This window comes from Microcebus murinus, chromosome 7 (genome assembly GCF_040939455.1).
Source record: "Microcebus murinus isolate Inina chromosome 7, M.murinus_Inina_mat1.0, whole genome shotgun sequence".
NCBI classification, from domain to species: Eukaryota; Metazoa; Chordata; class Mammalia; order Primates; family Cheirogaleidae; genus Microcebus; species Microcebus murinus.
The window spans coordinates 2835865-2862320 of NC_134110.1; the positions used below are offsets into that span (position 1 = coordinate 2835865).

At 44.4% G+C, this 26456-nt stretch overlaps 1 protein-coding gene across 2 annotated transcripts in view; it reads right to left on the bottom strand.

The window, feature by feature from the left end:
* The window catches only part of ADAMTSL3 (ADAMTS like 3), a 283266-nt gene that overhangs the window by 255270 nt on the left and 1540 nt on the right, over positions 1–26456 (bottom strand). For both annotated transcript variants that reach the window (XM_012751691.2, XM_076004699.1), the window contains exon 2: positions 26085–26186. In XM_012751691.2, coding sequence (XP_012607145.2) covers positions 26085–26153 — 69 coding nt within the window. In that variant the 5' untranslated portion in view covers positions 26154–26186. The remainder of the gene's footprint in view (positions 1–26084; positions 26187–26456) is intronic.

Here is a 26456-nt window from a genome sequence, read left to right on the forward strand (position 1 = left end):
CTTTTTGCTGTGGTTACGTATAAGCAGAGGAGAAATCAATAAGAAGGGGACACACAAGAAGCTTCAGGGGTATTGATAACGTTCCATCTCATAAGCTCCAAGGTGGGTACAGAGATGTTCATTACGCCATTATTCCTGGGCCATCTCCTGTGTGGTTGTGCAATTTGGGGCACTACACAAATGCATATGGCATCTTCCTCCACACATTAGGTTATATAAATTCTTTTGCATATATTTTATAATAAAATAAGTTTTAAGTCAGGCCTATATGTATATGCATGTTTATATTTAACACTGGATAAAGTCTTTCATATCAACAGGAAAGTGGTGGATTATTCAATAAATTCTTCAGCACAATAGGTAAATAAAGAGAAAAATGGGTAAACACAGATCCCTTCTCAATCAATGCATCCAAAATAATTCCATACGGATAAAAAAAAAGTAAAGGTCAGAATATATATACATATATATATTATTCCACCATTTCCTAGAATTTTTATCAGTATGATTGTTTTCCCATTGTCAGTTGCTTTTTCTTTCATCTGGAATTTTTAAACATATTTATAACAACTAATTTAAAGTATTTGTCTAATACATGCAACATTTGGCATCCTAAAACACAGTTTTTATCAACTGCTTTCTTTTCGTGTGTATGGGTCACACTTTGCTATTTCTCTGTGTGTCCTATAAAGTTTTGTTGAAAACTCGACATTTTAAAAATAACACCAAGGGCTGTCCGGAAAGTATCCAGCCATTGTTAAGAGAGGGGTTACATGGCTGGATACTTTCCAGAACGGCCCTCGTATGATACGGCAACTCTAGAATGTTTTAGTCTTCCTCTTTAGAAGTTAGAAATTTTACCAGAATCCGTGTATGTCTCAATGCGTTGTCTTCTCCATCAGTCCTTGGTGTGACCCAGAGCGTGGATCCTTCCACACGCAAGTCCTCCTTCATTCAAGAAAACTTTCTACTCACAGCTGTTTCCTTGTTGCCTCTTCTCCCTTTTCTCCTTCTGCTGTTTCTATTGTTCAAATATGAGGCCTCCTGAATCTGTTCTCCAAGTCTCTTAGCTTTTCCCTCATGATTTACACTTTGTGGTTTTCCACTGTGTTAGGCAGTATTTCCTCCACTTGGATTTCCTTCAACTCATCCACTCCATGTTTGCTTTGAAAAAGCTCATTTTGTTTTCAGTTTAAGAAATCTGTTTGGGGCCGGGCACGGTGGCTCACACCTATAATCCTAGCAGCACTCTGGGAGGCCGAGGCGGGCGGATCGCTCAAGGTCAGGAGTTCAAAACCAGCCTGAGCCAAGAGGGAGAACCCGTCTCTACTAAAAATAGAAAGAAATGAATTGGCCAACTAAAAATATATAGAAAAAATTAGCCGCGTATGGTGGCGCATGCCTCTAGTCCCAGCTACTCGGGAAGCTGAGGCAGGAGGATCACTTGAGCCCAGGAATTTGAGGTTGCTGTGAGCTAGGCTGACGCCACAGCACTCTAGCCCAAGCAACAGAGTGAGACTCTGTCTCAAAAAAAAAAAAAAAAAGAAAAAGAAAAAGAAATCCATTTGGGGCTGTAGTGGCATCTCACTTAAGTGCTCTCAGTCTGTGGTGGTTCCAGTTTTCCTCTGTCTCTGCCATCAGTGCTATTCCAGTGAGAAACATCTGCAATGGATGAGCTGCTTGTCATGCCTCCCTCCAACTGCTAAGCCCCCTAGGTATGCTGCTTTCAAATGATTTTGCATATACAATCCAAAAACCAATATGGAAGGATATTTGGAAACAAGACTCAAAGGTATGTATTTGTGAAGATTAACTTTCCCGAACATGTTTAAAACAGAAGTAGCTTATTAGTATGGTAAAAGAAGAAAGGGATAGTTGTAGGCTATATAAAGATTAAACTCCCTGAAAGGCAACGAGAACAGAGGACATCAGCCAGTTGTGGTCTCAGTGATGGAGGGAAGAAGTTGGGGCGCAGTATGCCGATCCCACCCCTTGCCAGGAAGTGTCACAGAGCCGCACTGTCCAAGCCAGCAGCCGTATGCAGCTACTGAGAATTCAGAATGTGGCTAGTCTGAATTGAGATGGACTGAAAGTGTAAAATAATCACTTGATTTCAAGGACTTAGTATGAAAAAAAGGCAATGAAAAATACCTCATTTAGAATTTTCATGTTAATTACATGTTGAAATAATATTTGGATATATTAGGGTAAGATGAAATGTACTATTAAATTAATTTTCACCTGTATTTTTAAGCTCATTTTCATGGAGCTACTAGAAAATTTACAGTGACATATGTAGCTGGCCTTACACTTTAATTGAAACTGCTGCTACATAGGATCCTGGAATAGTTCTTACTTCCCTGAAAGATCGGAGGAGAAGGGAACGCACCGATCCAAGACAGGCGGGTGTTTCCAACACTCTTTACTCACCAAGATGCGGCCTTGGGTTCAAGATTAAGCAGATGATACCTAAAGAGGCTTCCGAGTGGAACAACCAAGACCTCGTGGCATTGCAGGCTGCATGCCTAAGAAGAGGTCCCACCCCCACATCAATCGTTGGCGCTGGTGCGAATGGCCGTCGACCTCAAACCAGGGTGAAAAACCTAACTGCAAGAACACACCACAGAAGAATCCCACAATGAAGCTGAACAACTAAATCATTCAATTCTTGAACAGGAAGCCATAAAACAGCACGAACGTTCTAACCCTGATGTTGTATGCAACCTCAGACACAAAACATCTTCCATTTCTTCCATTTTCAGCAGCTGCGATTCAAGTGCAATTCAGACAGTGTGACTATATCTACTTCTTATCCGTAAATGCTGCCTGACCATTACTCCAAATCCATTCGTCCCCTCCCGCGGCAAGCTGAAGCCCACGGTAAAGAACTGACCGATGCGGTGGGTTGTGCTTAGGAGAAACTAAAACGCAAATGAATCGCAAACCTCCTTGTGAGAAAACCAGTCTATATCCTTGTTTAAAAACAGCTCTGTTCTGATGAAAAGCCTCTTTAAGTGCTCAGAAGGGAAAATGGTGTAGCTGCTCGAAGGCTCGCCTGCATCTACTCAGAGGTCTGTGACAGGTTGTAAAAGAGAGGCGTCTGCTGCTTGGCTTAGGGCAGAGCCCCAGGCTGTGGAGAAGAGGCCAGAGCAGGAGGGGGGCGGAGGGAGGACCAGCCGGCTGCCAGAGAGGCTGGAAAGAGCCCATCACGGAGCTCCTGCACGTACCTGGGACAGTCACAGGGGAAGCCAGTTTCCTATTCCCGGGACCTCACTCTCACTTTGCCAGTCTCAGTGGAGATAAAAGAGAAGCCATTATACAGTATTAAATGCCTGCCATGTGCCAGGCACTTACCAGATGCTTGGCATAGTTTGTCTAAATTAATCTCACATCAACCGTGCAAGGTAATTATTATAATATCCTATTTTTTTTTTTAATGAAAGGGAGAAAAACTGAGGTTCTGGAGGTAAAGACAGCTATCTAATATCACAGCTGGTATGTGGCAGGGCCTGTTGGAAAACTCATTCATTTCCTCTTCACAGAGCCATGCAGGATATAAAATGGTTCTTCTCTGGGCAAAAAATAAATGAAGCTAAACATTCACAGAAAATGTAAGAGGGAATCTGTGTGGCATCTATGTAAAAAGAGGTTTCTTTAACAAGACAAACAAAAAGGGCTGGGCACAGCGGCTCACACCTGTAATCCTAGCAGGAGTGCAGTAGCTATTGGCAGGCACCATCATAGCTCACTGCAGCCTCCACCTCCTGGCCTCAAGCAATCCTCCTGCCTCAGCCTCCCAGCAGCTGGGACTGTAGGCACACACCACCATTTATATAAAGTTTTAAAAGTATAAAATAACATTATATATTTTGTTTAGGAATATGCAGTAAAAGTATAAAGAAAAGGAAGGGAATTATAAACTCAAAATTCAGGATATTCATTTCCCCTAGGGACAAAAGAGAGAGGAAAGGAAAATGCAACCAAGGCTTTGTGTTGACATTATTTTACTTTTTGAACTGGGAGGTGGTGCATGAGTGCGTACTATATTTTTATTTAATCCATTTAATTTTTAAATATTTACATAAAAATGTTTAGCAAACAAGCAGAAATCTCAACATCTATGAAACACAAGCAAGGATGCTCAAAAGATAAATTAATGCCATCCCTGATAAGTGGTACGCAGGTACCTATTGCTTTGGATTTCAAATACACCAGGAAGCCCTAAGGTTGGAACACCAGCATGAGGTTTGCAGCTGGGAACATATGTGTGGCCTCAAGCATTATCACGGGAGAGAGAAAACGTAAATGTTTTTCCTAAAAGCAGAATGAGAAAACAAAAAGGTTAGATTAAACAGTGTTGGGCTGTCAAAGGCTAAGCTAGGACTTTATGATGTCTCAAGGCCCAACGTACAGCTTCCCCTTTATGAGAAAACCACAGCTGCCCCCGAGCAAGAAGCTTGGGTTTTGAAAACTTGAGACAGGTGGAGAAAGGACCAGGGCATGGTCAGCGGAGGGCACCGCTGAACTTGAGCGTGAGGGCGGGGCGGAGGCAGGGCACAGCGTGGACGGGCAGGGAGCACGTCCCGGGCCATCCCACACTACTCACATCCTGTTGTCTACTTGTCTCCCCAGCTCACTCTGCACTTCTTCCAGACACATAGCATGTCTTCAAGTGAGTCCTCACTATGTCCCAGGATCTATGCAAGACAATGTGAGGGGCCCCGAGGTAAAGCAGACATAGACCTCAAGAAAGGAGGAAGAAAAATCAAACGAGGAGTCCAACAAGGGAGAAAAGACACGTACGGAAATAGCGCAAGGACAACAAGGGGACGTGTGTGGTCTTGAGAGGACCGAGGAAGACTGTGGGCGCCTGAATCCCGAAGGATAGCCAGGATTAAGAACAGAGGGGCAAGCAGAGAAAGGACTGAGAAGGTTTGACTAAGAACCCGAGAACACCCATCCTGACGGCCACACAGAGAAGGTCTGAGCCCGTACCCATCTTCGTTCATTCTCCCAACTAATGCCAGTTTCCTCCTGGCTCAAAGGAATGGCCAGTTTTGTTGAGCCAATACCTTAAATTGAATTTGTGGCCAAAGTCCAAACATTTCCGAGAGAATTTCCTTGTATTCTTAAACCTCTGACAAAGATCAGGCGAGCTTCGAAGGCCTTTCTGGGACGTCTTCCTCACCACCGGCAGCGTGGTCCACCTGACGGCGGGCTGGGCAGTGACCCAGGGAGAAAAGTGGATGGGAAGCAGCCCGGCGCAGAGTCCCATTTCTTTACGAGTTATAAACAACACATTTTTGTAGCTGAAGAAATAAACATAGCTCACTTCTAAGAAAGCAAACATTTGTAGGAAAGTCATTAGATGACATCTGCTCTCTGATGGAAAAACTGAAGGAAAACAGCACGATTCAGGCCAAGCCCAGGGAAAGACCAATTAGTATTATTTAGACTACAGCACTATCGTGCTTCCTTGTGCAATAAACAAACACTGACTCTCTTTACCCTTTAACACCAATGTTCTCCAACGGGAAGCCAAATTCTTCTCTCTGCCAATACACCAGTCATTAATCTATTTAGCTGTTAGTGCCAACAGCGAGGACGAGTGATATTGGTGGGCTCCTTTGGCAGACCTGACAAACGTCGGGAAAGAACAGTAAAAGAAATGGAATAGAAGGGTGGAATGGTGAAAGAGGAAGAAAAGAAGGAGCAAAGGAAAATGTGCCTAATGTAGTAATAGGTGGAGTACCTTAGTGATCAGGGCCACTGGCCCTGAGCCACAGGTTGTCCAGAGCAGGACATCAGGTGAGTTACAAGTGTAGGTGTGCTCTTACCTGTGACCCTCACTTGTTCTGCAACCCCTGGGCAGGTCTGTCTTGGGTTACATCATCTCTAGTGTTCTACTTAGCCCATCCATCATTCCCTAAATCAGGCATCCTCAAACTTTTTAAACAGGGGGCCAGTTCACTGTCCCTCAGACCATTGGAGGGCCGGAGTATAGTCTAAAACAAACTATGAACAAATTCCTACACACACTGCACATATCTTATTTTGAAGTAAAAAAACAAATGGGCAAAAACACCTGCATGTGGCCCACAAGCCATAGTTTGAGGACGCCTGCCTTAAATCAACCAGCCTACCACACGCTACGCCACAGAACACACAGCAGCCTGCTACCTACAGTCAGGAGCCTCCTCAGAGTCACAGCCTCATGATGTCAGCACTCCGGTAACCGAGACGACTGGGCCTCCCTACCCAGAAACTGTACAAAGTGACCAAAGAAAAACAGAACAAAAGAAGTCACTAAGGGCAAAATTTTAAATGTCCATGCTTAAGAAAGTGGTGAAGTATTATGGGGAGTAAATAAGATTCTGAAAGGCCCTCAATATGGAGGGCTGGCAGCTGGAGACCATGACTGGGGACAGGGGAGATGGGGACAGCTTCACTGGAAGTCTCCCTCTTGCCAGGGACCCACATGGGTCAGGGGGGCTGGGAAAGCCAGTGGGCCACACCAGAGTTAGAGCCTATAGATAGGGCTGCCCATGACTCCATGACTCCAGCTTCCAGTGAGCCTTTTTAGGGTGCTGAATGAATAAAGTCACAATAGAAAACTATATAGTCGAGAGTGATATTCAAAATATATACTAACCAGTAAGGCACAGGCACCAACCAGTCAGACATTTTATTTATATATATATAAAATTATATATATATAAAATTATATATATATATAAAATTATATATATATAATTATATATATATATATATACACACACACACACAGTAGGGCTGAAAATAGTATTTGAAGAAATCATGGCTGAAATTTTTCCAATTTATGAAAAAAGCCTAAAACTAAAAGGATTCAAGAATCTGAATCCCTAAACAATATAAACCCAAAGAAATACAAGAAGACACATCACAATCAACATTTAAAATCTAAGGACAAACAAAACCCTAAAACTCAGCTAGAGAGAAACAGTGCATTACCTATCAGGGAAGAACAATTTGAATGACAGTGGATTCTCATCTGAAACCACAGAGAACTTAAGGAAGTAGTGCAGCATGTTTCAAGTGCTGGGGGGAAAAAAGAACTGTTAACCTTGAATTCTATATCCAGCAAAAATATCCTTCTAGAATCAAGATATTTTCAGGTGAAGGAAAACTAAGAATCTGTCACCAGAAGGCCCCCCCTTAAAGAAGAGATAGAAGAATTGTTCCAAAAAGAAAGGGTATGATAACAGAAAGAAGCTTCAGAACTCTAAAAAGGAAGAAAGAACAATGTAATGGGTAAAAATGTGGGTAAAGATAATGGATTATTCTTCTCTTAATGAGATTTCTAAAAAATGTTTTGACAGTTGAAACAAAAATTATGCCATCTGATGTGGTGTTCAGTGCATGTGTGAACATATTTAAGATAGCTATATTTAAAGGGGGGAAGGATAAAGAAACTTAAATAGAGATAATGCTTCTACACTTCACTTGAAGTGGAAATGTTGACATCAGTAGACTGTAATAATATAAAGCAATCTAGAGAAAAAGAGAGAGAGAGAGAGAGATACAGAGAAAGAGAGACAGAAATTCAAAACTTCTACAGATAAATCAACATGGAATCCTGAAAAAATGTTCAGGTAACCAGTAGTAAGGCAAGAAAAGGGAAACAGAGGAACAAGAAACAGAGGGAACAAAGAGAAAACAAATTTTAAAATGATGAAGTAAAGCCCTAACATATCAATAATTACTTTTATTATAAACAGTCAAAACACAACAAATACACCAGTACACCAGATAGAGACTGACAGGATGCATTTTAAGAAAACATGACTCAACTATATGCTCTCTACAAGAAACTTGTTTCAAGTATAATATAGGCAGGTTGCAAGTAAAAGGATGAAAACACATATATCATGCTAATACCATATTTAATAGCAATTTTTAAGAAGGAGTGGCTACATAACATCTGAAAAAGTAAATTATCAGGGACATAGAGGAGCATTTCACCAAAAGACATAGGCATACTAAATATGCATGCACCAAGTGACAGAGCTTCAAAATACTTGATGCAAAAACTGATAAAATTGAAAGTAAAAACAGATTCACGGTTATACTTGAGGATTTTATCACCCCTGTCTCTAGATGAATAACTAGACAGAAAATAAGAAAGTATACAGAACAACTAGATAACATCATCAACCAATAAAATCTAATTGACATCTAAACAACACTCCACCCAACAACAGCAGAATACACTTTTTTTCCCCAATAGTGTCCATGAAAAGTTCACCAAATAAGCCATATTCTTGGACAAGAAAACAAACCTTAATGAATTTAAAAGAATTAAAATCACACAGAGTGTGTTCTCTGACCCCAGTGGAATCAAACTAGAAATCAGTAACAGAAAGGAATCAGGAAAATCCCCAAACACTTGGAAACTAAATAACACACTTCTAAATAATCATGGATCAAAGAGTAATTCTCAAAGTGTCTTAGTCCATTTGGGCTACTTGAATAAAATATCATAAACTGCATAGCTTATAAACAACAGAAATTTATTTCTCACGTTTCTGGAGGCTGAAAGGTCCAAGATCAAGGTGCCAGTAGGTCCAGTCGCTGGTGACAGCCCACTCTGGTTCACAGATGATGCTTTCTTGCTGTGTTCTGTGTCTTCACATGGTGGGAGAGGCAAACAAGCTCCTTTTGGCCTCTTTTATAAGGGCACTAATGCCATTCATGAGCGCATTGCCCTCATGACTTAATCACCCCCTAAAGGTCCCATGTCTTGATACCCTAATATACTCACTTTGGGGGTTGGGATTCTAACCTGATTAGGGTGGGAAGGGGAACACAACCATTCAGACCATAGCACAAAAGAGGTTTTTAAAATACAAAGAAATCAATGAAAATGAAAGTAAAACATATCAAATTTTGTGGTATGGCAAAACCAGTTATGGACAGAGAAATTTATAGCATGAAATGCTTATATTAGAAAAAAGAAAAGATCTCAAATCAATAGCCTAATTCCTACCCCCAAGATAATGGAAAACAGAGGGGAAAATCCCAAAGTAACCAAAAGGAACAAAATAATAAAGATAAGGCCAAAAATCACTGAAATAGAAAACAGAAAAGCAACAGCAGACATCAATAAAACAAAAACCTGATTCTTTTTTAAAAGATCAACAAAACAATAAACTGACAAAGAAAAAAAGCAAACAATATTGCAAAGTATAAAAGCAAAGCTTCCAGTACCATGAATGAAATGGATATAACTACAGATGCTGCAACCATTAAAAGTATAATAAGAAAATGCAACAAACAATTCCACATGCATAAATTCAACAATTTAGACAAAATGGACCAATTCCTTATAAACCAGAAATTACCAAAACTTACCCAATATAAAATAATCTGAATAGCACTAAAACTATTAAGGAAATTGAGTTCATCATTTAAAACCTGCCAAAAAAGAAATCTCCAGGTTTCACTGGAGAATTATGCCAAATAGTTAAAGAAGAATTAACACCAATTCTACACAATCTCTTCCGCAAACAGAAGAGGAGGGAACAATTCCCAAGTCATTTTATGAAGATGGTATTGACACCAGACAGTGACAGTAATAAAATAAACTATAGATGGATATCTGTCATGAATTTAGATGCAAAAATCCTCAATAAAATATTAGTAAATAACATTAAGCAGTATATAAAAAGAATGATACCCCTTGATCAAATGGAGTTTATTTCAGGGATGCAAAGCTGGTTCAATACTTGAAAATCAATCAGTGTAAGACATCAAATCAACAGGGTAAAGTAGATAAAACACATGCATATCAATTGATGCAGAAAAAAGCATTTGACAAAATTAAACACCCATTCATGATAAAAATGTTTCCAAGGACCTTATCTTGGGACCAGAGTGTGGAGGGGAACATACAGTTAGGCCATTCAAGGACCTCCCAGTTTCACTGGACATCAAGGCAGCACATCAAACTGGGTCTGAATTTCAGGCATTACATCACATTATCTATGTAGAGAGTCCCGAGGAATCTACAAAAAAACTCCTCGAACTAATATGTAAGTTCATAAAGGTTTAGGATACAAGATCAACACATAAAAATCAATTTTATTTGTATGTATTAGCAGCTAACAGGTGGGTAATGAAATGAAAAATCCAACACCATATACAGTGACTCCAAAAAAGAAAAAAATGAAATATTTAGGTACAAATCTAACAAGGCATGCTCAGAATTTTACAAAACACTTACGAAAGAAATACAAAAACACCTAAATAATGATGAGACAGACCATACTTGTGGGTTGGGAGGACTCAACATAGTAAAAATGTTTATCCTCCTCCAAAGTGATCTACAGATTTAACACAATTCCTATCAAAATTCCAGCAAGATTTTCTTTGTATACATAGACAAACTTACTCAAAAATTTGTATGAAAATGCAAAGGAATTAGAATCGTTGAAACGATTTTGATAAAGAAGAGTAAAGTAAGAGGAATCACTCTACCTGATTTTAAGACTTGCTGTATAGCTGCAGTAATCAAGACAGTGTGTGGCCGGGCGCGGTGGCTCAGGCCTGTAATCCTAGCACTCTGGGGAGCTGAGGCGGCGGATTGCTCAAGGTCAGGAGTTTGAAACCAGCCTGAGCAAGAGCGAAACCCCGTCTCTACTAAAAATGGAAAGAAATTAATCAGCCAACTAAAAATATATAGAAAAAATTAGCCGGGCATGGTGGCTCATGCCTGTAGTCCCAGTTACTCGGGAGGCTGAGGCAGGAGGATCACTTAAGCCCAGGAGTGTGAGGTTGCTGTGAGCGAGGCTGACTCCATGGCACTCACTCTAGCCGGGGCAACAGAGTGAGACTCTGTCTCAAAAAAAAAAAAAAAAAAAAAAAAAGGACAGTGTGGCCCTGGAGGACAGACAGACACATGGATCAAAGGAACACACTAGGCAGTATGGGAACGAACCCACACAAAGACTCTCAACTAACTTTTCATAAAGGAGCAAAAGTAACCGAACGGAAGAAGAATAATCTTTTCAACAAAAGATGATGATTGGACGTCCATAAGGCAAAAATGAGTCTTAACCTTAATCTCATACCTCATACAAAAATTAATTCAAAATGAATCATGACTTTATATTTGCAATATAAAGCTATAAAACTTTTAGAAGAAAACACAGGAGAAAATCCTCAGGACCAAGGACTAGGCAAAGAGTCCTTAGCCATGACACCAAAAACTGTGATCCATAAATGAAAGAAAAAAAAAAACATGATCAATTGTACTTCACCCAAATTTAAAACTTTTGCTCTGCAAAAGTTTTAAAGACAGATAATAAGAGGATGGAAAAAATCAAACCACACACCAGGAGAAAATGTTTACAAACCACGTGTCCCATAAAGAAAATCCTAGCATACCAAAGAAGCTAGAATGCCTCTGCACACACACACCTTACAAAGAGAAAGCGGGGAGGAACCCCCGGGCTCTAAATGCTGCACACAGATGAGGACTCCACTTGCACCTCGACAGCCAGCTCTAGCCTCCTGTTAGTTTCCACTAAGGTCTCCCTCTTTCTTGACCTCAGCAGCGATTGTCAGTCAATGGATTCGCTAATTGAGCCTCGGAATTACGTGCTAATCCCAGTCTCTCATTACAAGACAGAGAGCTCTGAGCTCCGGGAGTACTTCCACATGACAGTTTCAAACAGACGCCCATGTCCTGTGTGCCATGTGCCTTTTGAAGGGCAAGCTTCCCTTGGTTATTCCCAGAGTGGAAAATAACTGTTCACGTCTATCTAGGACACCACCCCAGGGCTGGCCAAGGAAGCGTCTTGGGAGCCAAGGCTTGCTCAACACACTCTGTGTCCGGGATGGGCATCAAAGCAAGTCAGCAGGCAACACAGAACAAGCCCGGCGGCGAGGCCAACAGAGACACGGACGCCACCTTGGCCTGTCACACTGGGGGGACTCGCTGATGCTCTGCTAAGGCAGGCCTGAGGGCGGCATCAGTGCACCCCGTGTTGCTCCGTGTGTGCATGCATTTGCACGTGCTCCTGTTAGTCTTATCAATTAACTACATAACTAACTGGCTCATCCATTCCACTGGGTGTTCGCTGGGTTTTTCTCCCTCTCCCCCTAAAGTTCTTAGTTACCTTTCAAAGAGGTTGCTTGCTCGGTGTGCTGGTTAGGAGCCACCCAACACTGGCAGTCATCAGCCAGGTGCACGGCGGCCGGCACCTGGGTAAACAGCTTCCCCCCAGTCGGGGCCCCAGCAGAGCCCCCCAGAGCAAGGCCGCCCGCCACGCCACGCGTTCCTCCCTGGCTCCGTGCACCGAACTGCTTTCCTGGCTCTCACAAGGGAAGCTGCTAATGCATCCCAGAAAGTGTTTACGGATTGTGCGGCCCAAGCGCTCCGCCTCTGGAGCTGTGAACCACGATGCCTGCCACATGCCGGACCTCCCAGGGACGGGAGGGAGAGCTCCGCCATCAGCTCAAAGCCACCGGGATACCAGGGTCTGGGAGGGTCTGCTTCCACCAGAGGGTGATGGAGAGGGGGCATTAATTGCCACTGTCCCACTGACCACTGCTCCTCGTAAGTGCGTTCTAAGTGTGAAGTGTTTGCGCAGAAAGGAATTTGGTTTGAGCAGCCGAAGGGCATTGCTTCATCTGCCCATCCCACCCTCTCCCTTTCTCTTCCCTCTCACCATGAGCAAAGGGCGACCGCAAACTATTGCCAACAAGTGGGCAGCCCTTCCTCCAAAAGGACAGTCCTACCCCTGACATTCAGGCTGGCTTCTTTCTACCGCCAGCTTCCACCTTCCCCCTAGCGAATGGGTGGGTCATCCCTTAGCTTCCTAGGGAAGAGGGTCCTCACAGGCCCTGCCTCCACCCAGCAGAAGGTGCCAGTGGTGCATCCTCCTTTCCAAACTCCCCCAGAGTCTTCCAGATCCCCCCAAACTTCCAGACCAGCAAGTTCTGCTTATCATTTGGCGCCCCCCCCCCCCCCCGCTTCATTGACACTTTATTTTTAGATTCTAACATATACAGGTCTGTCTTTTCACAAATTATGGACTCACAGTGCATCCATATCCACAAATTATGGATACTCTCAGTATATCCACAGTGCATGTTTTATAACATAGCTTTAAATGTACCCCTGAAGGAGCCGCCCACACTCGGAATTCCCTGCTCTGATTACCAGGGCGGCTACTTCCATTCGGATGGAAGGGTGGCAGAAGTTGAAAATGTTCAAACTTCTATCAAGTTAACATTGCTTTAGTGAAATCAAATGCTGGTGAGTATATGGTGAGTAAGACCCTTTCCTAGGCTACTACTAATGGTGCAACCCGGTAATAGAGAAACATATTTGTGAGCAAAGATGTTGAATAGTCCATTGTTGATAATGTCGGAGAAAACAAAAAGCAACCCGGAAGCAAGATCGGCAGACAGGGGAGTGGAATTCAATCCTGTCCAACAGCCAGGCCCATTATCCCTCTAAGGAGAGAATTATCCTTGTTTACGAAAACAGCGGGGTAAGAATTGGGGAGAAGGTGAGCTCCCGAGGACCCAGGTCAGTAAGAGAGGAGGATTCAAAAAAAGGTAGCCTGCTCCCTACGGGCACTAAAGAGGAATTAGTGTGGGAGTGAGCAAAGAAAGGAAGAGAGAGAACATGTGGGGGTAGTAGAACAATATTACCAATTCGGAGAATATAATTTAGTGTCAAATATCCGTGAAAATTTGTAAAAATGTCAAATAGTCAAATATCCTTGAAACACACATGAAATTGAGCACTTTAATACATTTCAAAAATTAAAACTAAATAGAAGCCACATTCTCCGAAGAGAGAATAAATCAGAAATTCATAGCAAAATAACTTAAAAAAATTGTTTGAAAAACTACAAAACATTTCCCTTTGCTCCATCCTACCAAATGTTTAACTTTTCATGAAATGGAAGGTTTCTAGGAGTATAAATACAATTTTTTTTGTATCGATCAAAATTAATTAAAGAAGCAGGAGAAATCCTGAATAAATCAACAATTATACAAAAAGTAAAGAAGTTGTCAAAGAAATTCTCTCCCAAAAAGGTTCTGTGGGCCTCCTCTACTCTATTGGCAAGTTCTTTCAAACCTTCAAGGGATGGGTTACTTCAGTGCTATTTAAACTGACCCAGAAAAGGAAAAATTATGGAAAGTGCCCTCATTCATTGTATGAGGTTAGCAAAAATCTCGATACAAAGTCCTCAAAAATATAGTACAAACCAACATCTCTTATGAATACAGATGTAGTAATTTTCGATAAAGTATCTGCAAACCAAATCCAGCTGAATATTAAAAAGGCAATGTATCATGGCCAAGTGCAGTTAATGCCAGGAACACACAAGGATGATTTAATATCAGGAAACCTATTACTACGATTCCTCATGTTACTAGGTCAGAGGAGTAAAGAAAATGAACTTCTAGATGCCCTTGAAGAGCCCTAAGAAGCATGCTGGGGACCACAGTTTTCCTGGTACCCCGTTAGCGGCAGTTGGTTCTGCTAGGAGGACACGGCCCAGGAGAGCAGTTACACCAGGCAAAGGGCCTCGCTGCCAGGTATCGGCCCAGTCCACACGCGAGCAGGCAGAGAATGGGGGCCCTATTACCAGAGCAGTGGTTTTTCACACTGCAAACACATCCCATTAGTGGGTCATGAAATTAATGGATTAGATCTTCACCGTCTATTTTTTCATGGAATCAACTGGAAATGAAATAAAATGGGATGAAACAGAAAAGCAAATAGAAAGGATAAATATTATTTCCTGAACACTTTGTATAATACGAAAACCATATATATGGCCATGATGTAAAATGTATTTCTTCCCATGAATTACAGTCAAAAAGTTCAAATAACACCACCAACCTAGGGAGTTGAGAGGGATCATTTCTGTATTTCTACTGCCAGGGACTCGGGTTTAGAGTTAGGGTTTGAGTGAGATGGTAAAGAACATCTATCTCATACCTCACGAAGTAAATCTGGGGCCAACTTTGAAGCCGGACTTGGCGATAATCGGCGTGCCAACTCTTCCCAAATTCAGTAATTCAGTTTTTGAGGGTCATGAGAGTAGGGGTTTGAAGCATGCTCTCTGGCACTCTACCGCCTCAATGAAAAGCCTGGCTTTGCCACAACGGTATATAAGATTATTTTTCAAAAATACTCCCAACCCCCACACAGACACACACCCACAATCTCCACGGCAAGAGCACACTTCCCTGCTCGGTAATTCTGGGCGTGGCCACATAACTTGCTCTCTTCCCTTAGTAGCAAGGGCACTTCCTGCTTCCTGTTCCAGCTACGTGAGTTGCCTTGGCCGGTGGGATGTTACCGGAAATGCCATAAGCAGAAGCGGGAAAGATGCATCGGTACTTCATGCATCTCTGTCATCACTAAGAGAGGGACGTGTTCTGGTAGGAGGTTCCTGGTCCAAAGAGGATGAGAGACTCAGGATCGGAGCCCCACTAAAAAGAGAGTGTCTATCAGAACAGGACCCCACAAGGCCAATGCACATGCAGTTTTAAAAATAGCAAAATGTAGTCAAAGAACAAGTAGTACTAGACAAATTAATCAAGAAAACAGTCCCAAATAAATTATGGACAACTTAATGTGTCTTTTAAAAAGCTCAGGTAGAAATATAAGTTTAAAGGAAACCTTTTAAGACAAAGGAAGCCATGAGCTTAGGAAAAGAATGAAAAATAAGAACACATATTTCAAGACCACGTTAAAAAAAAAATTTTCTGAAACACACACTTATAAAGATAAAAAATTATTTACATAAAAGTTGTTTACATCATATCCTGATGAAATATGAGACTTCAGGATAAAGAAGAAATCACACAGGTATCGTGGCAAAGTGAGGCAAATATAAAGGGAAAAATCAGATTGACCATGGACTTCTCTTCAGTAATACTCAGTGTCCAAAAAACAAAAACACACAAAAAATCCAGAATCAGTATTTACAAAGACCTGAAGAAAAAGAGTGAGAAAATTTTTCTTTCATTATATTGTTGAATAGTTTCCTCTTTTTTCTTTCATAAATGTCAACTATGCATGTGTTCGGTCTCCTTTGTTATCGTTTTTCTATAACCATTTGTGTGTTTTTTTTCATTTCACCCTGTAAAATACCTATCGTGTCCAGCATGTCCCAGCTGCTCATCCCACTGTGTCCATGTCTGCTGTTCCTGGCAGGGTACCCTGTTTGCCAAAGGACAGCACAGAGAGGACAGGGGTGAGAGAGGACAGGGGTGAGAGACGGAACGACTAGAGAAGTCCATGATCTCAGTTCTGCTGAGGTGTCTCGCTCATCCTACCACGAATTAATTTTCTTTTCTCTAGAGTGACATCTTCCCTTCATTTTCAGCTCTCAAAAGTCAGGGAGGCCGGGCACAGTGGCTCACGCCTGTAATCCTAGCACTCTGGGAGGCCTAGGCGGAAGGACTGCTTGAGCTCAGGCGTTCGAGACCAGCCTGAGCAAGAGCGAGACCCCGACTCTACTACAAATAGGAAGAAATTAGCCAAACAACTAAAAAATAGAAAAAATAGAAAAAAATTAGCTGGGCTTGGTCACGTGCCTGTAGTCCCAGCTACTCGGGAGGCTGAGGCAGGAGGATTGCTTGAGCCCAGGAGGTTGAGGTTGCAGTGAACTAGGCTGACGCCACCACACTTTAGCCCGGGCAACACAGTGAGACTCCATCTCAAAAAAAAAAAAAAAAATTCATTGAGGACCTCCAGAGAGCTCTTCGTCAGGGATGGGGCTGCCCTCCCACCCCTTGGCCCACCTCACCTCCACTTGTCCCCCTCCGTGGAGGCTGTGTCATATACCTAGACCATAAAATTCTGCATCAACAAGGCTCCCCTTCAACTCTTCATCCCTCGCCATTTTGGGTGCCAAACTGGGCCTCTTTGGGGAAAACACCCAATTCTTCCAAGTCCCACTGAGGGCTCCCAACTGACTTCACTGTTCTTACCAAAGGTGTCTTAGACGACGGCACAGTGATGACCATCGTCCTTACAGAAATCTCTGTCTAGGGAGACACACGTCAGCCTTCAGAATCCTCCCTTTCTCAGACCTAGACTTCACAGCACCCCAAAACACTCCTTCCTGGTTTGTGTCTGGGAGCTGGTGCCATTTCCTTGTATCGTTGGCGATAAACTTTGCTCTTTTAGTTGTTGCTTGCTTGTTTAATGCAGTTTTGAAAGGAGGAACTTTTGTTTATGCTCCATGACGCTATATGCAGTTTAAAACAACAGGATTTTTTGTTCTTAGAATATGAACAAATAATTTGAAGACCTAGACTAGCATCAATTGATTAAACAAAAATGTACAGAATAAAATCTACAAATCAGGTCAGAAAAAAAAAAAAAAAAAACACCTAGACTAGCCAAAATTATAATAATGTCAGGAGGTCTTACCTTAGTAGATACTAACACATCACAAAGTCCAGTAACTTTAAAAGTATGAACCAGCACAGGAAAAGATGGACAGATTAATTAAATATGTTCTAACATACAGATTTAAATATTTAAAAGGAAACATAAGATGAGGTAGATGTCCATATATTTCTTCCCAATACGAGGTTACTTCTAAACATAACCAAAGTAGTAGACTCCTAGTGTAGACTACTCGAAAATGCTGAATGTCGGTATATCAAAAATATAAATAAAAATAAAATGTAAATGACAAGATGGGAAAATTATTTTCAACATATAAAAGACAAAAGATTAATACTCTGTCTGTAAAGAGCACTTGCAAATGAGTAAGAAATTCTCAACAGGAAAACAGACAACCTATGAAGAAGAAAATCTGATATTCGATTTAGAATGTCTTAAGGAGACACAAAAGCAGTATTACAAATGGCCCACAAGTATTTTTAAGAATCTCTCACTAACAAAATGTCTTTAATCTTACTGCCAACTATTGCAAGGTAAGAGTACACATTCATGGAAACTTTCAGGAGGGCAATTTGTAGTATAAATCAAAGATCTTAAAATTTCACATACTTTTTGACCTAAAAATCATGTCTCAACAAATACATTTTTCTAGAAATGTATTTAAAGCCAATAATAACAAATTTGAGCAAAGATGGATCTCTCTCAGAGGCCGAGGTGGGCAGATCGCTCAAGGTCAGGAGTTCGAAACCAGCCTGAGCAAGAGCAAGAGCCCATCTCTACTAAAAATAGAAAGAAATTAATTGGCCAACTAAATATCTATAGAAAAAATTAGCCAGGCGTGGTGGCACTTGCCTGTAGTCCCAGCTACTCGGGAGGCTGAGGCAGGAGGATCACTTGAGCCCAGGAGTTGGAGGTTGCTGTGAGCTAGGCTGATGCCACGGCACTGTAGCCCAGGTAACAGAGCGAGACTCTGTCTCAAAAAAAAAAAAACAAAAACAAAAAAAACCCAAAAAAACTCAAAAAAAAACAAAGCATGACACAGCCAAGTGATGCAACACTACAAATACAGTAAATATGATTATAGGAAAATATTTAATGACATGTAAAAATATTCCTCACAATGTTAAATTTTTAAAAAGACAGTCATCAAAATAGAGTATATTAACTTTTAAAAAGATACATATATATGTTAATTTCTAAGAATACTGGCAATACATACAACAGAATCCTAACGTCTAGTAGCATGAAAGGTGATGTTTATTTCCATCTTTGTCCTTTCCCGTGTTCCCCACATGTTTATAATGAATATGTTTTACGTTTTTAAATCAGGAAAAAGAACACATGAAAGTAATTTCAAAGGACAGTGTGAAGGGAATTTAAAGAGCCCCTTAATGCTGCAAACAATTCTTTATTAATAGAGTGATTCTTCCTTGTTTTCAGATTGTTTTCAGAACACAACGCTGCTATGTATAAATGGGAGGCCCGGAGGACGAAAGCGTTTCTGAGCATCTGACCACAATAATTCACGGCACATGCTGGCTGGAGCCGCTCAGCGCCGACCAACTCCAGAGAGCGACTGCGTGAAACACTTGGAGAGGAAACTGCTTTATGCTTCCATGCTATTTATGGAAATTAGCATCCCTGTAAAAATAAACTGAAAGCAATCACGATCATAAACCTTGAAATGTGGTTTCCATAAGATGTTAGCTTCGGTGACTTAAGATCCGTTAGTAACACAACGGAGGAACACGGTCTACCTTTTTCTGTTACGAAAAAAAATTACATATAATTGGTTTTTTCCCTCTTATATCTTGGATCTCTCCCTTCCTCCTGGCTGCCTCCCTTCTGGAGTGCAGATAATCTGATGCAAACGCTGGGAAGAAAAACCTTCCGAGTAATCCCGTTTCCCTCTCAAACAGGGTTACACACTTCCTGCATCCAGCGCCTCACCTGCAGCCAGTCGTTTCCCAAGATCAGGGCGAATTTTCACCCCTCACGCGCCCCTAAAACTTGTTCAAGACCTGAAGGACTTTTCCATGCTTCCCTCTGCCTCACTCCCACATAATCACTTATCGCGTTCTATTCCCTGGGCTCTAAAATAGTTCCCACAGTCCCACCCGCCTGTCTGCGACCAACTCCCCACCCCGTCTGCGCTTGAAACCGGTGCTGAAGGCCTCCTCCTGCCAGCCTGACCCTGCTCTTCCAACGCACGGTGCTGGTGGGAACCGAGAGGAGGAGACAGACTAAGAGGCACTTCCCCGAGGCAGGACAACGGGAGTTAGCGGCAGAACAGGTACAGGGCAGGCGACAGAGAAGGAAGCACAGAGAGCGATGCCAGCATCTGGCTCGAGGGACTGTGGATGGAGAACACGGGCACGGGACGGACAGTGGGTGACAGGTAGGACTGTAGCCAGGAAGCAGTGTGTCTGAAGGGACATTCTAGTGGAGGTGGCAGTGGCTCATGGATGCATCGATCCGTAGCTCACTGAAGAGGCAAAAAGACGCCTCTCTCTTGCACTGAGTCTCTTCCATGCTGGAGGGGCCCTGCAGCTACAGGAAAAAAAGAAAAGAATGAAGAAAAAACAGAGTTATCAAGATTGTGTTTTATTTTCAAGGTTTACATGTAACGGCTAATGTAAAATAATGCACAACTTTTTATCTTTTCGGTGCATATAATCCTGTTGGAAGAGAAGCTGAAATTTGAGAGGCTGCATCACTGTGGGAACCTGGGTCTCCGTACGGTGAACCCCAGGCAGGAGCCTCTGGGGAGAGAATTGGGGCGACCAGGCATGGGGGGGGCACAGAGCAGGAGGGGAGAGGGCACAGGGCAGAGCTCTGGAATTGAGTGGCTTATTTTTTTTTTCAGAGGGAAGGTCTTGCCCTGTCACCAAGGCTGGAGTACGGTGACACGATCATAGCTCACTGCAGCTATGAAATGAAAAGGAAGAAGAGAATCATCGTAGAGACTGGGAGTACCTACAAGCAGAGAGTGACCGTGCCCTCCCCAGGGGGACACCTGCTTAGACAGTGGGTCCTCTGGTCTCTCCTGGGTCTAGCAGAGCAAGGAAAGGAGACTCGAAGGGAGCTGGCACGACAGAGAGAGGAGGTCACATGAAAGCCTCCTGTCCCCCACTGTTGGGCTCAGCAAGGTGCCCAAATTTCCTATCAGTCAAGTTGCACAACACCAAAGGGAGCTGGGCGCAAGGCTGCAGGCTGGGGGAGTAGAGCCCAGCAGCAAGCAGCAAGACTGGCCAGACCACCTGCCATAAGGAAGGTCCTGCAAAGCCCTCTGAAGATCTCACACTTGCCACGGCCGGGCAGAGTGGTCGGTGAGCCCGAGCGGCAGTGGCAACTGCCAAAGAGAAGCATCCGGTGGAGGGAAGAGTCGTTTGCCCTTTTCCCCACCCCCTCTCCTTGTTTCCTACCCCTGGAAAGACAGATCCACAACAAATAAAAGGACAAAGTATCTCAGAACCAGTCCCCACCAGCACCTCGCCAGGCCATGGTAGGGGAAGAAGAGAGCAGACGGTGGCCCTATCCCCCCGAGGGTACCTGGAGCCTTGCATCGGGGCTGGAGCAGAGGGAAGGGAGATGAGAATTCAATCGAGCTGAGAGCCAAAATTTTTAATCGAACTGGACTTCTAATAACGGAAAGTGCATCTTCGTATGATATCATTAAGGGATGGGAAGGAGGGATTTGACAAGGCCTGGATGGACCAGGGATTGGTTCTGTGTGTATACCTCACTGTGCCGCTGAGACTTCTCAATAAATCTGTGTCTTCCAGAGGCCCCAGTCTGCCAGATCCCCCAAGACGGGCAATACTCACAGACTCGCAGGCAGTGACCTACCGAGGGGCTAACCCTAGCCAAACCCAGGTTGGCCTCGAGGGAATTCTGTGCCATGTCACAGACAGGGCTAGCCTGAGCTGATTTACCCAGAGAGGAAGTTCTCCAAACCCTGATCAGGGCTGGGCCCCCTGGGAAGCCGTCCGCACTGCCCACGGGTAGCATGACCAAGGGTGACAGCAGCATCATGGGGAACTGGGGGACTTGCACGGCGAGGTTGCTGGGAACATACAACTGTCGTGGAAGATGAGTAAGAGGCCTAAGCTATGCCACCAGCATTCAAACAGCACTTCCGTCCTCATGCCAACACGATGACTCTGCGGGCCTCTCTCAGCACCTGTAACTGCATCGGGGACGGGAAGGGGACGTTTGTGTTGGCAGCAGGGGGAGGTCAAAGTTTGAAGCCCACCTCTGACGTCCTGCATTAGTTTCCTCTTGCTGCTGTAACAAATCGCCACAAATTTAATGCCTTCAAAGAGCTCACGTTTATTCTTTTGCTAGAGGTCAGAAATCTGAAACACATTTTTGCAGCACTCAAATCAAGGTGTCGCCGCGGCCAGTTACCAGTGAAGACTCCAGGGGAGGATCCATCCCTTGTCACTCCTCACCCCTAGAGGCTGCTGGTGCTCCTCGGCTCCTGGCGCCCCTCCTCCCCTCCCCCTGCTCCCCAGGCCCTGCTTCTGTGGCAGCGTCCCCGTACCCCTCTTACAACAACTATGGTGAGTGCAGGATTTGGGATAATCTCCCCACCTCAGGATCCTTAATTGTATCTGCAAAGTCGCTTTTGCCATATTAGAGAATATTTATGGGTTCTAGGGATTAGGACATGGACATGTTTGGGGGCCATTATTCAACCTGTCACAATCCCAGAGGCTTCCACACGCTGCCTGGCAGCCCCACCAGCATTGTGATCCAGGACACAGGAGCTGAAAGGACACATACCCAAGACCACTTGGCCTTCTGTGCCTACACTACCTCCAAGCCCTCTGCAGGATCAGCCTCCCGCACCAGCCTCCAGCCTCAGGATTAGAAACAAGACGTGAAACCATCCTGTCTTATACTTATGCACTAACAAGACCCAGGGGACAGGAGCTGAGCCAATTCAGACTCACTTATTTTACAAATCGTGTTTTCAGCTTTTCAAAATCCTCCCTGCGTAGGACGTCCCCACAGGGTTACAAGACAACTCTTCCAAGAAGCCTCCCAGAACCTCTTCATCCAAATGTCTCCTGCCTTTCAAAACTGTCCCTTTGAGGAACCTGTTCCAGCAGATGTCCATGAACTTGGCAGGGGAGATGATCAAAGATTAAGTCATCCTTCTGAAGAGGCCATCCCACCCAGAGTCACAGTGTGGTGGCGGGGTACAGGGTTTGCCAGAGAATCTAAACAGCACAGCACCTCACCAGAGGAAGCCATGGTGGGGAGGCCACTCGGGTATGCAAGAGGCCACCTGGACGTGATTGTTTAAAGAGACAAGCTACATGACCAATGCTAAAACCATTTCTGAAGGAACTTGCCAGAGAGATAGAAAGCTATCCTGTGACTATTAAATTAGTAAACAGATGAGGTGGTTTGTTTTTCTTCTGGGCCAGAGGGGGGCGGGAAACAAGTGGCAGTTGCAATTTAGGGGACAATTGACACAGGACTCATCCTCAAGGTGTCGGGACAAAGTTTGAAAAGCTCCCAAATATTTCAGGCTGGAAGAGAGAGTTGGAACCGCAGCTGCTGTCATCCCTGGGAAGATCGAGGTCCCTTAGGAAAGGGCTGGAGCAACAGGAAGCTTCCAGGGCTGTGAGACAGGAAGAAGGGAGCCTTCCCAGCCGTCTGGGCGAGGGGAGCCAGAAAACAAGGAATCGCCAGCCTCGTGCCTGTGCCTCGTTCTGCGATCCGTCCCCGCTACTCGCTACTCGTGGGCAGTGAACGTGAGAGTTTAAGTTTTAGCTGGCTTAACCCTTTGCACTCGCTTGCTTTTTTCTCGATTCCTTTATTCTACTCAGGATTTAATTTTTTAAATGCCCCAGATTTTACAAAGCACGGCAGTAGAATAAAAGACTGGAGTTTCTTTTTATACAAACTTATTTATTTGGATTTTTTTTTTTTGAGACAGAGTCTCGTTTTATTGCCCAGGCTAAAGTGAGTGCTGTGGCGTCAGCCTAGCTCACAGCAACCTCAAACTCCTGGGCTCAAGCAATCCTACTGCCTCAGCCTCCCGAGTGGCTGGGACTACAGGCATGCGCCACCATGCCCGGCTAATTTTTTCTATATATATTAGTTGGCCAATTAATTTCTTTCTATTTATAGTAGAGACGGGGTCTCGCTCTTGCTCAAGCTGGTTTCGAACTCCTGACCTCGAGCAATCCACCCGCCTCGGCCTCACAGAGTGCTAGGATTACAGGCGTGAGCCACGGCGCCCGGCCTGGATTTTTTTATATTTCAAATTATTGATACATTCAAAGAGTAATTTTAATCTCGATAATTTTTGCTAACCGTGTCGAGTCACACTCGACATCCGAGTGCAAAGGGTTAATAAAGAAAATATATTTTTATGAATTAGTTAGAACATCTCATGCTCCTTACAGCTCGGCCTCCCATGTCTACTAGTGTTCTGCCAACCTCTGGTGGCACAAAGGGCAATATGAGGGAACAAAGCCTGTGAGCCCCACCCAAGTGCCAAACTCGCCAGGCCCCTCAGAAGGCCGGTTGGGAGCCAGACCCAGGCTGACCCTGCAAGATAACCAGTGTCCAACCCACCGGCAGGGCCAAGGACGGACCTACCCTACACCAGAACATTCTCTCAGGGCCCACGGTGAGATGACCCTGGCCACACCCACCCTCACCTGCAGGAACCTCCTGTGAGAAAACCAACCCGTCTCTTTCCACCCTCCCAGCAACTGCTCTCCTCCGCAGATGCCTCTCGAGCGCCCCCTGCAGCCCGCGGCGGCAAACGCGGGCGCTGTGCTCGCCTGCAACCTCTAATGCCAACGAGCCCCAGCAAGCGCAGAGAGCTGGCCTTTATTATGCACTTACTAGGTGCCAGGCACTGTTTTGTTTTGCTTTTTCCACTTCACAATGGATTAGCTCCTGCAAACAATTCCTTGAGGCAGATACTATTAATGCCTCCTCTCTAAAGACGTGGAAACTGAGATGAGACGCTGAGATGTCTGTGGGACACAGTAACGCAGCTGCGGAGCCGGGATTCGAACCGCCAGCGGCATGAAAGGTGAAGACCACTGGTCCGAAGTCTCTCCGTTCATGACCTTATGTGCACACGGCCCGATACATGGGAACGGCACCTCCGCAGGCACACAGATATAGAAAAATCGGAAAGAGGTCAGTGAAGGATTCAAGCTGGGCACACGCTGACCTTGGCCAAAGGTCAACAGACTGCCTCAAAGAGCACTTGAATTTTATAGGGTGAAATAAGAAGAAAATGAAAAACATTGTGCCTCGAAGCCTCAGCCCCATTTGACCGGGAACAAATCTCTGAAGCTCTCGTTGCCTATTTCAGATCCGCTGACAGGACAGGAATGTTAAGTCTCCAGCTTTTTACCTCAACGCTCACTCGCTGGCAGGAGAAACCCTAAAATCCTCCTGAAAATACTTAGCAAAAGAGAACTATTAACATGTAATTATGGGGCAGCATCAATAAAATGGGTTAATGGGGCAGAAGATGTACCCCGCCGACCAGTTCTGCGCGAGTCACAGAATTCACGGGGCACTGGAGCCAAAAGAGGCCTTAAAGACACTAAGTCCAAGAGAGAGAAACGAGAAGAAGAGAGTCTGATTAATTTATCCCGGGGTGTATATCTCCATCCATGCATGCATGCTTATTCAACAGGCAAATTTAAGCCCTCGAGTGCCAGGCCCTTTGCTCGACCCTGAGAGTACACAGGCCACCGAGCCCTGTGCGTGAGAAGCTATGTCGGCAGGGAGGGGTTGCCTTGTTCTAATTCGCACGAGACGTTTTACGGGACTAGCAGCAGCCCTTGAGCCCCTGGACACAACGCTAAGACGTGCTCTGCCTTAGATCTGCGGCTGAAAACTGCTTGGCTGAATCCAGGCTGCAAACATATTTGTCTGGTTTTCAGTGCTTTAAAAGCTGGGAGATTTTGTAAGAAATCTGGATGATCTCGCTATCTTGAAAAATAAGAAGATCCGGCAATCTTGGGCTTGTGCGCCCACTTTAGCAGTGATCTGCTGGAACTGAGTGGAGCCTGCTCTTAACAGACGGAGCATGTGTTCTCCACTTTGCCACGGTCTCTGTCACTCCCTGTTGTCTCTTAGGCAATGCTAGCCCCACTCCCTTGTGTGAGTCTGCCCTGTGGGCAAATAAGGGTGCAATGCACGAGCTGGGTCCTCCCAGGCTGGTTGGAAAAGACAGAAGTCTAAGGAGAGGATTGCAAAACAATGAGATGTGTGATGACGGAAGTAAACTCAGAATGCTTATTTAGTGGCCACACTAGGGCCAAAACCTGGCTCTGCCCATTCACTGCGTCCTGGCCTCTGGCAGCCCAGCCTCTACTGTGCACACGCAGACAGCCATTCTAGTCTGGAAGACAGGGTCTGCAAGAGCCCCAGGCCATTGCTGGTGCATTGCTGGTGCAGGGATTCAGAGAGAACCCAAGGGATTTGGACCATCCTTACAGCTAACCCAACCAGAAATATCACTGGCTGGAGGTAGGAGAGAAAGTTAAATTGGTGGTGCAGGAGTAACATTAATCATACCATATCTTAGGTGGTCTAGAATAATCCTGCTGAGCCAACAGAGGAATGTCCACCACTCCCCTTCCCCTCGCTACCACCTTACCTGCAGGAGGGGAGAGTGCATGAAGACCATCCAGGGCAGCAGCCACCAGAGGCTCTTCCGGGAAGCCATGGGGTCCGGTCTCCTGGGGGTCTCACTGAAAGCCTACAAAAGAGGAAAGAGTTGGTTTCCACCAACCAGCTGTGGCGCCAGTGGCAACGCCCATGACTTGAAAGATCAGTCAGAGAAGGGGACCCTGAAGCCCAGACCACATCCTGGAAAGGTTTATGTTGGCTCAGGAAGGGGCTGCCCACTGCAGGGTGCAGCTCTCTGGGGCTCCCTTGGGAGGGCCGCATCAAGGTCAGCAGGGCGCGGGACCTGTCTCCAGTGGGCAGCTCACACCTCCAGCCCTCCAGAAGCTGAGGCGCCCTGCAC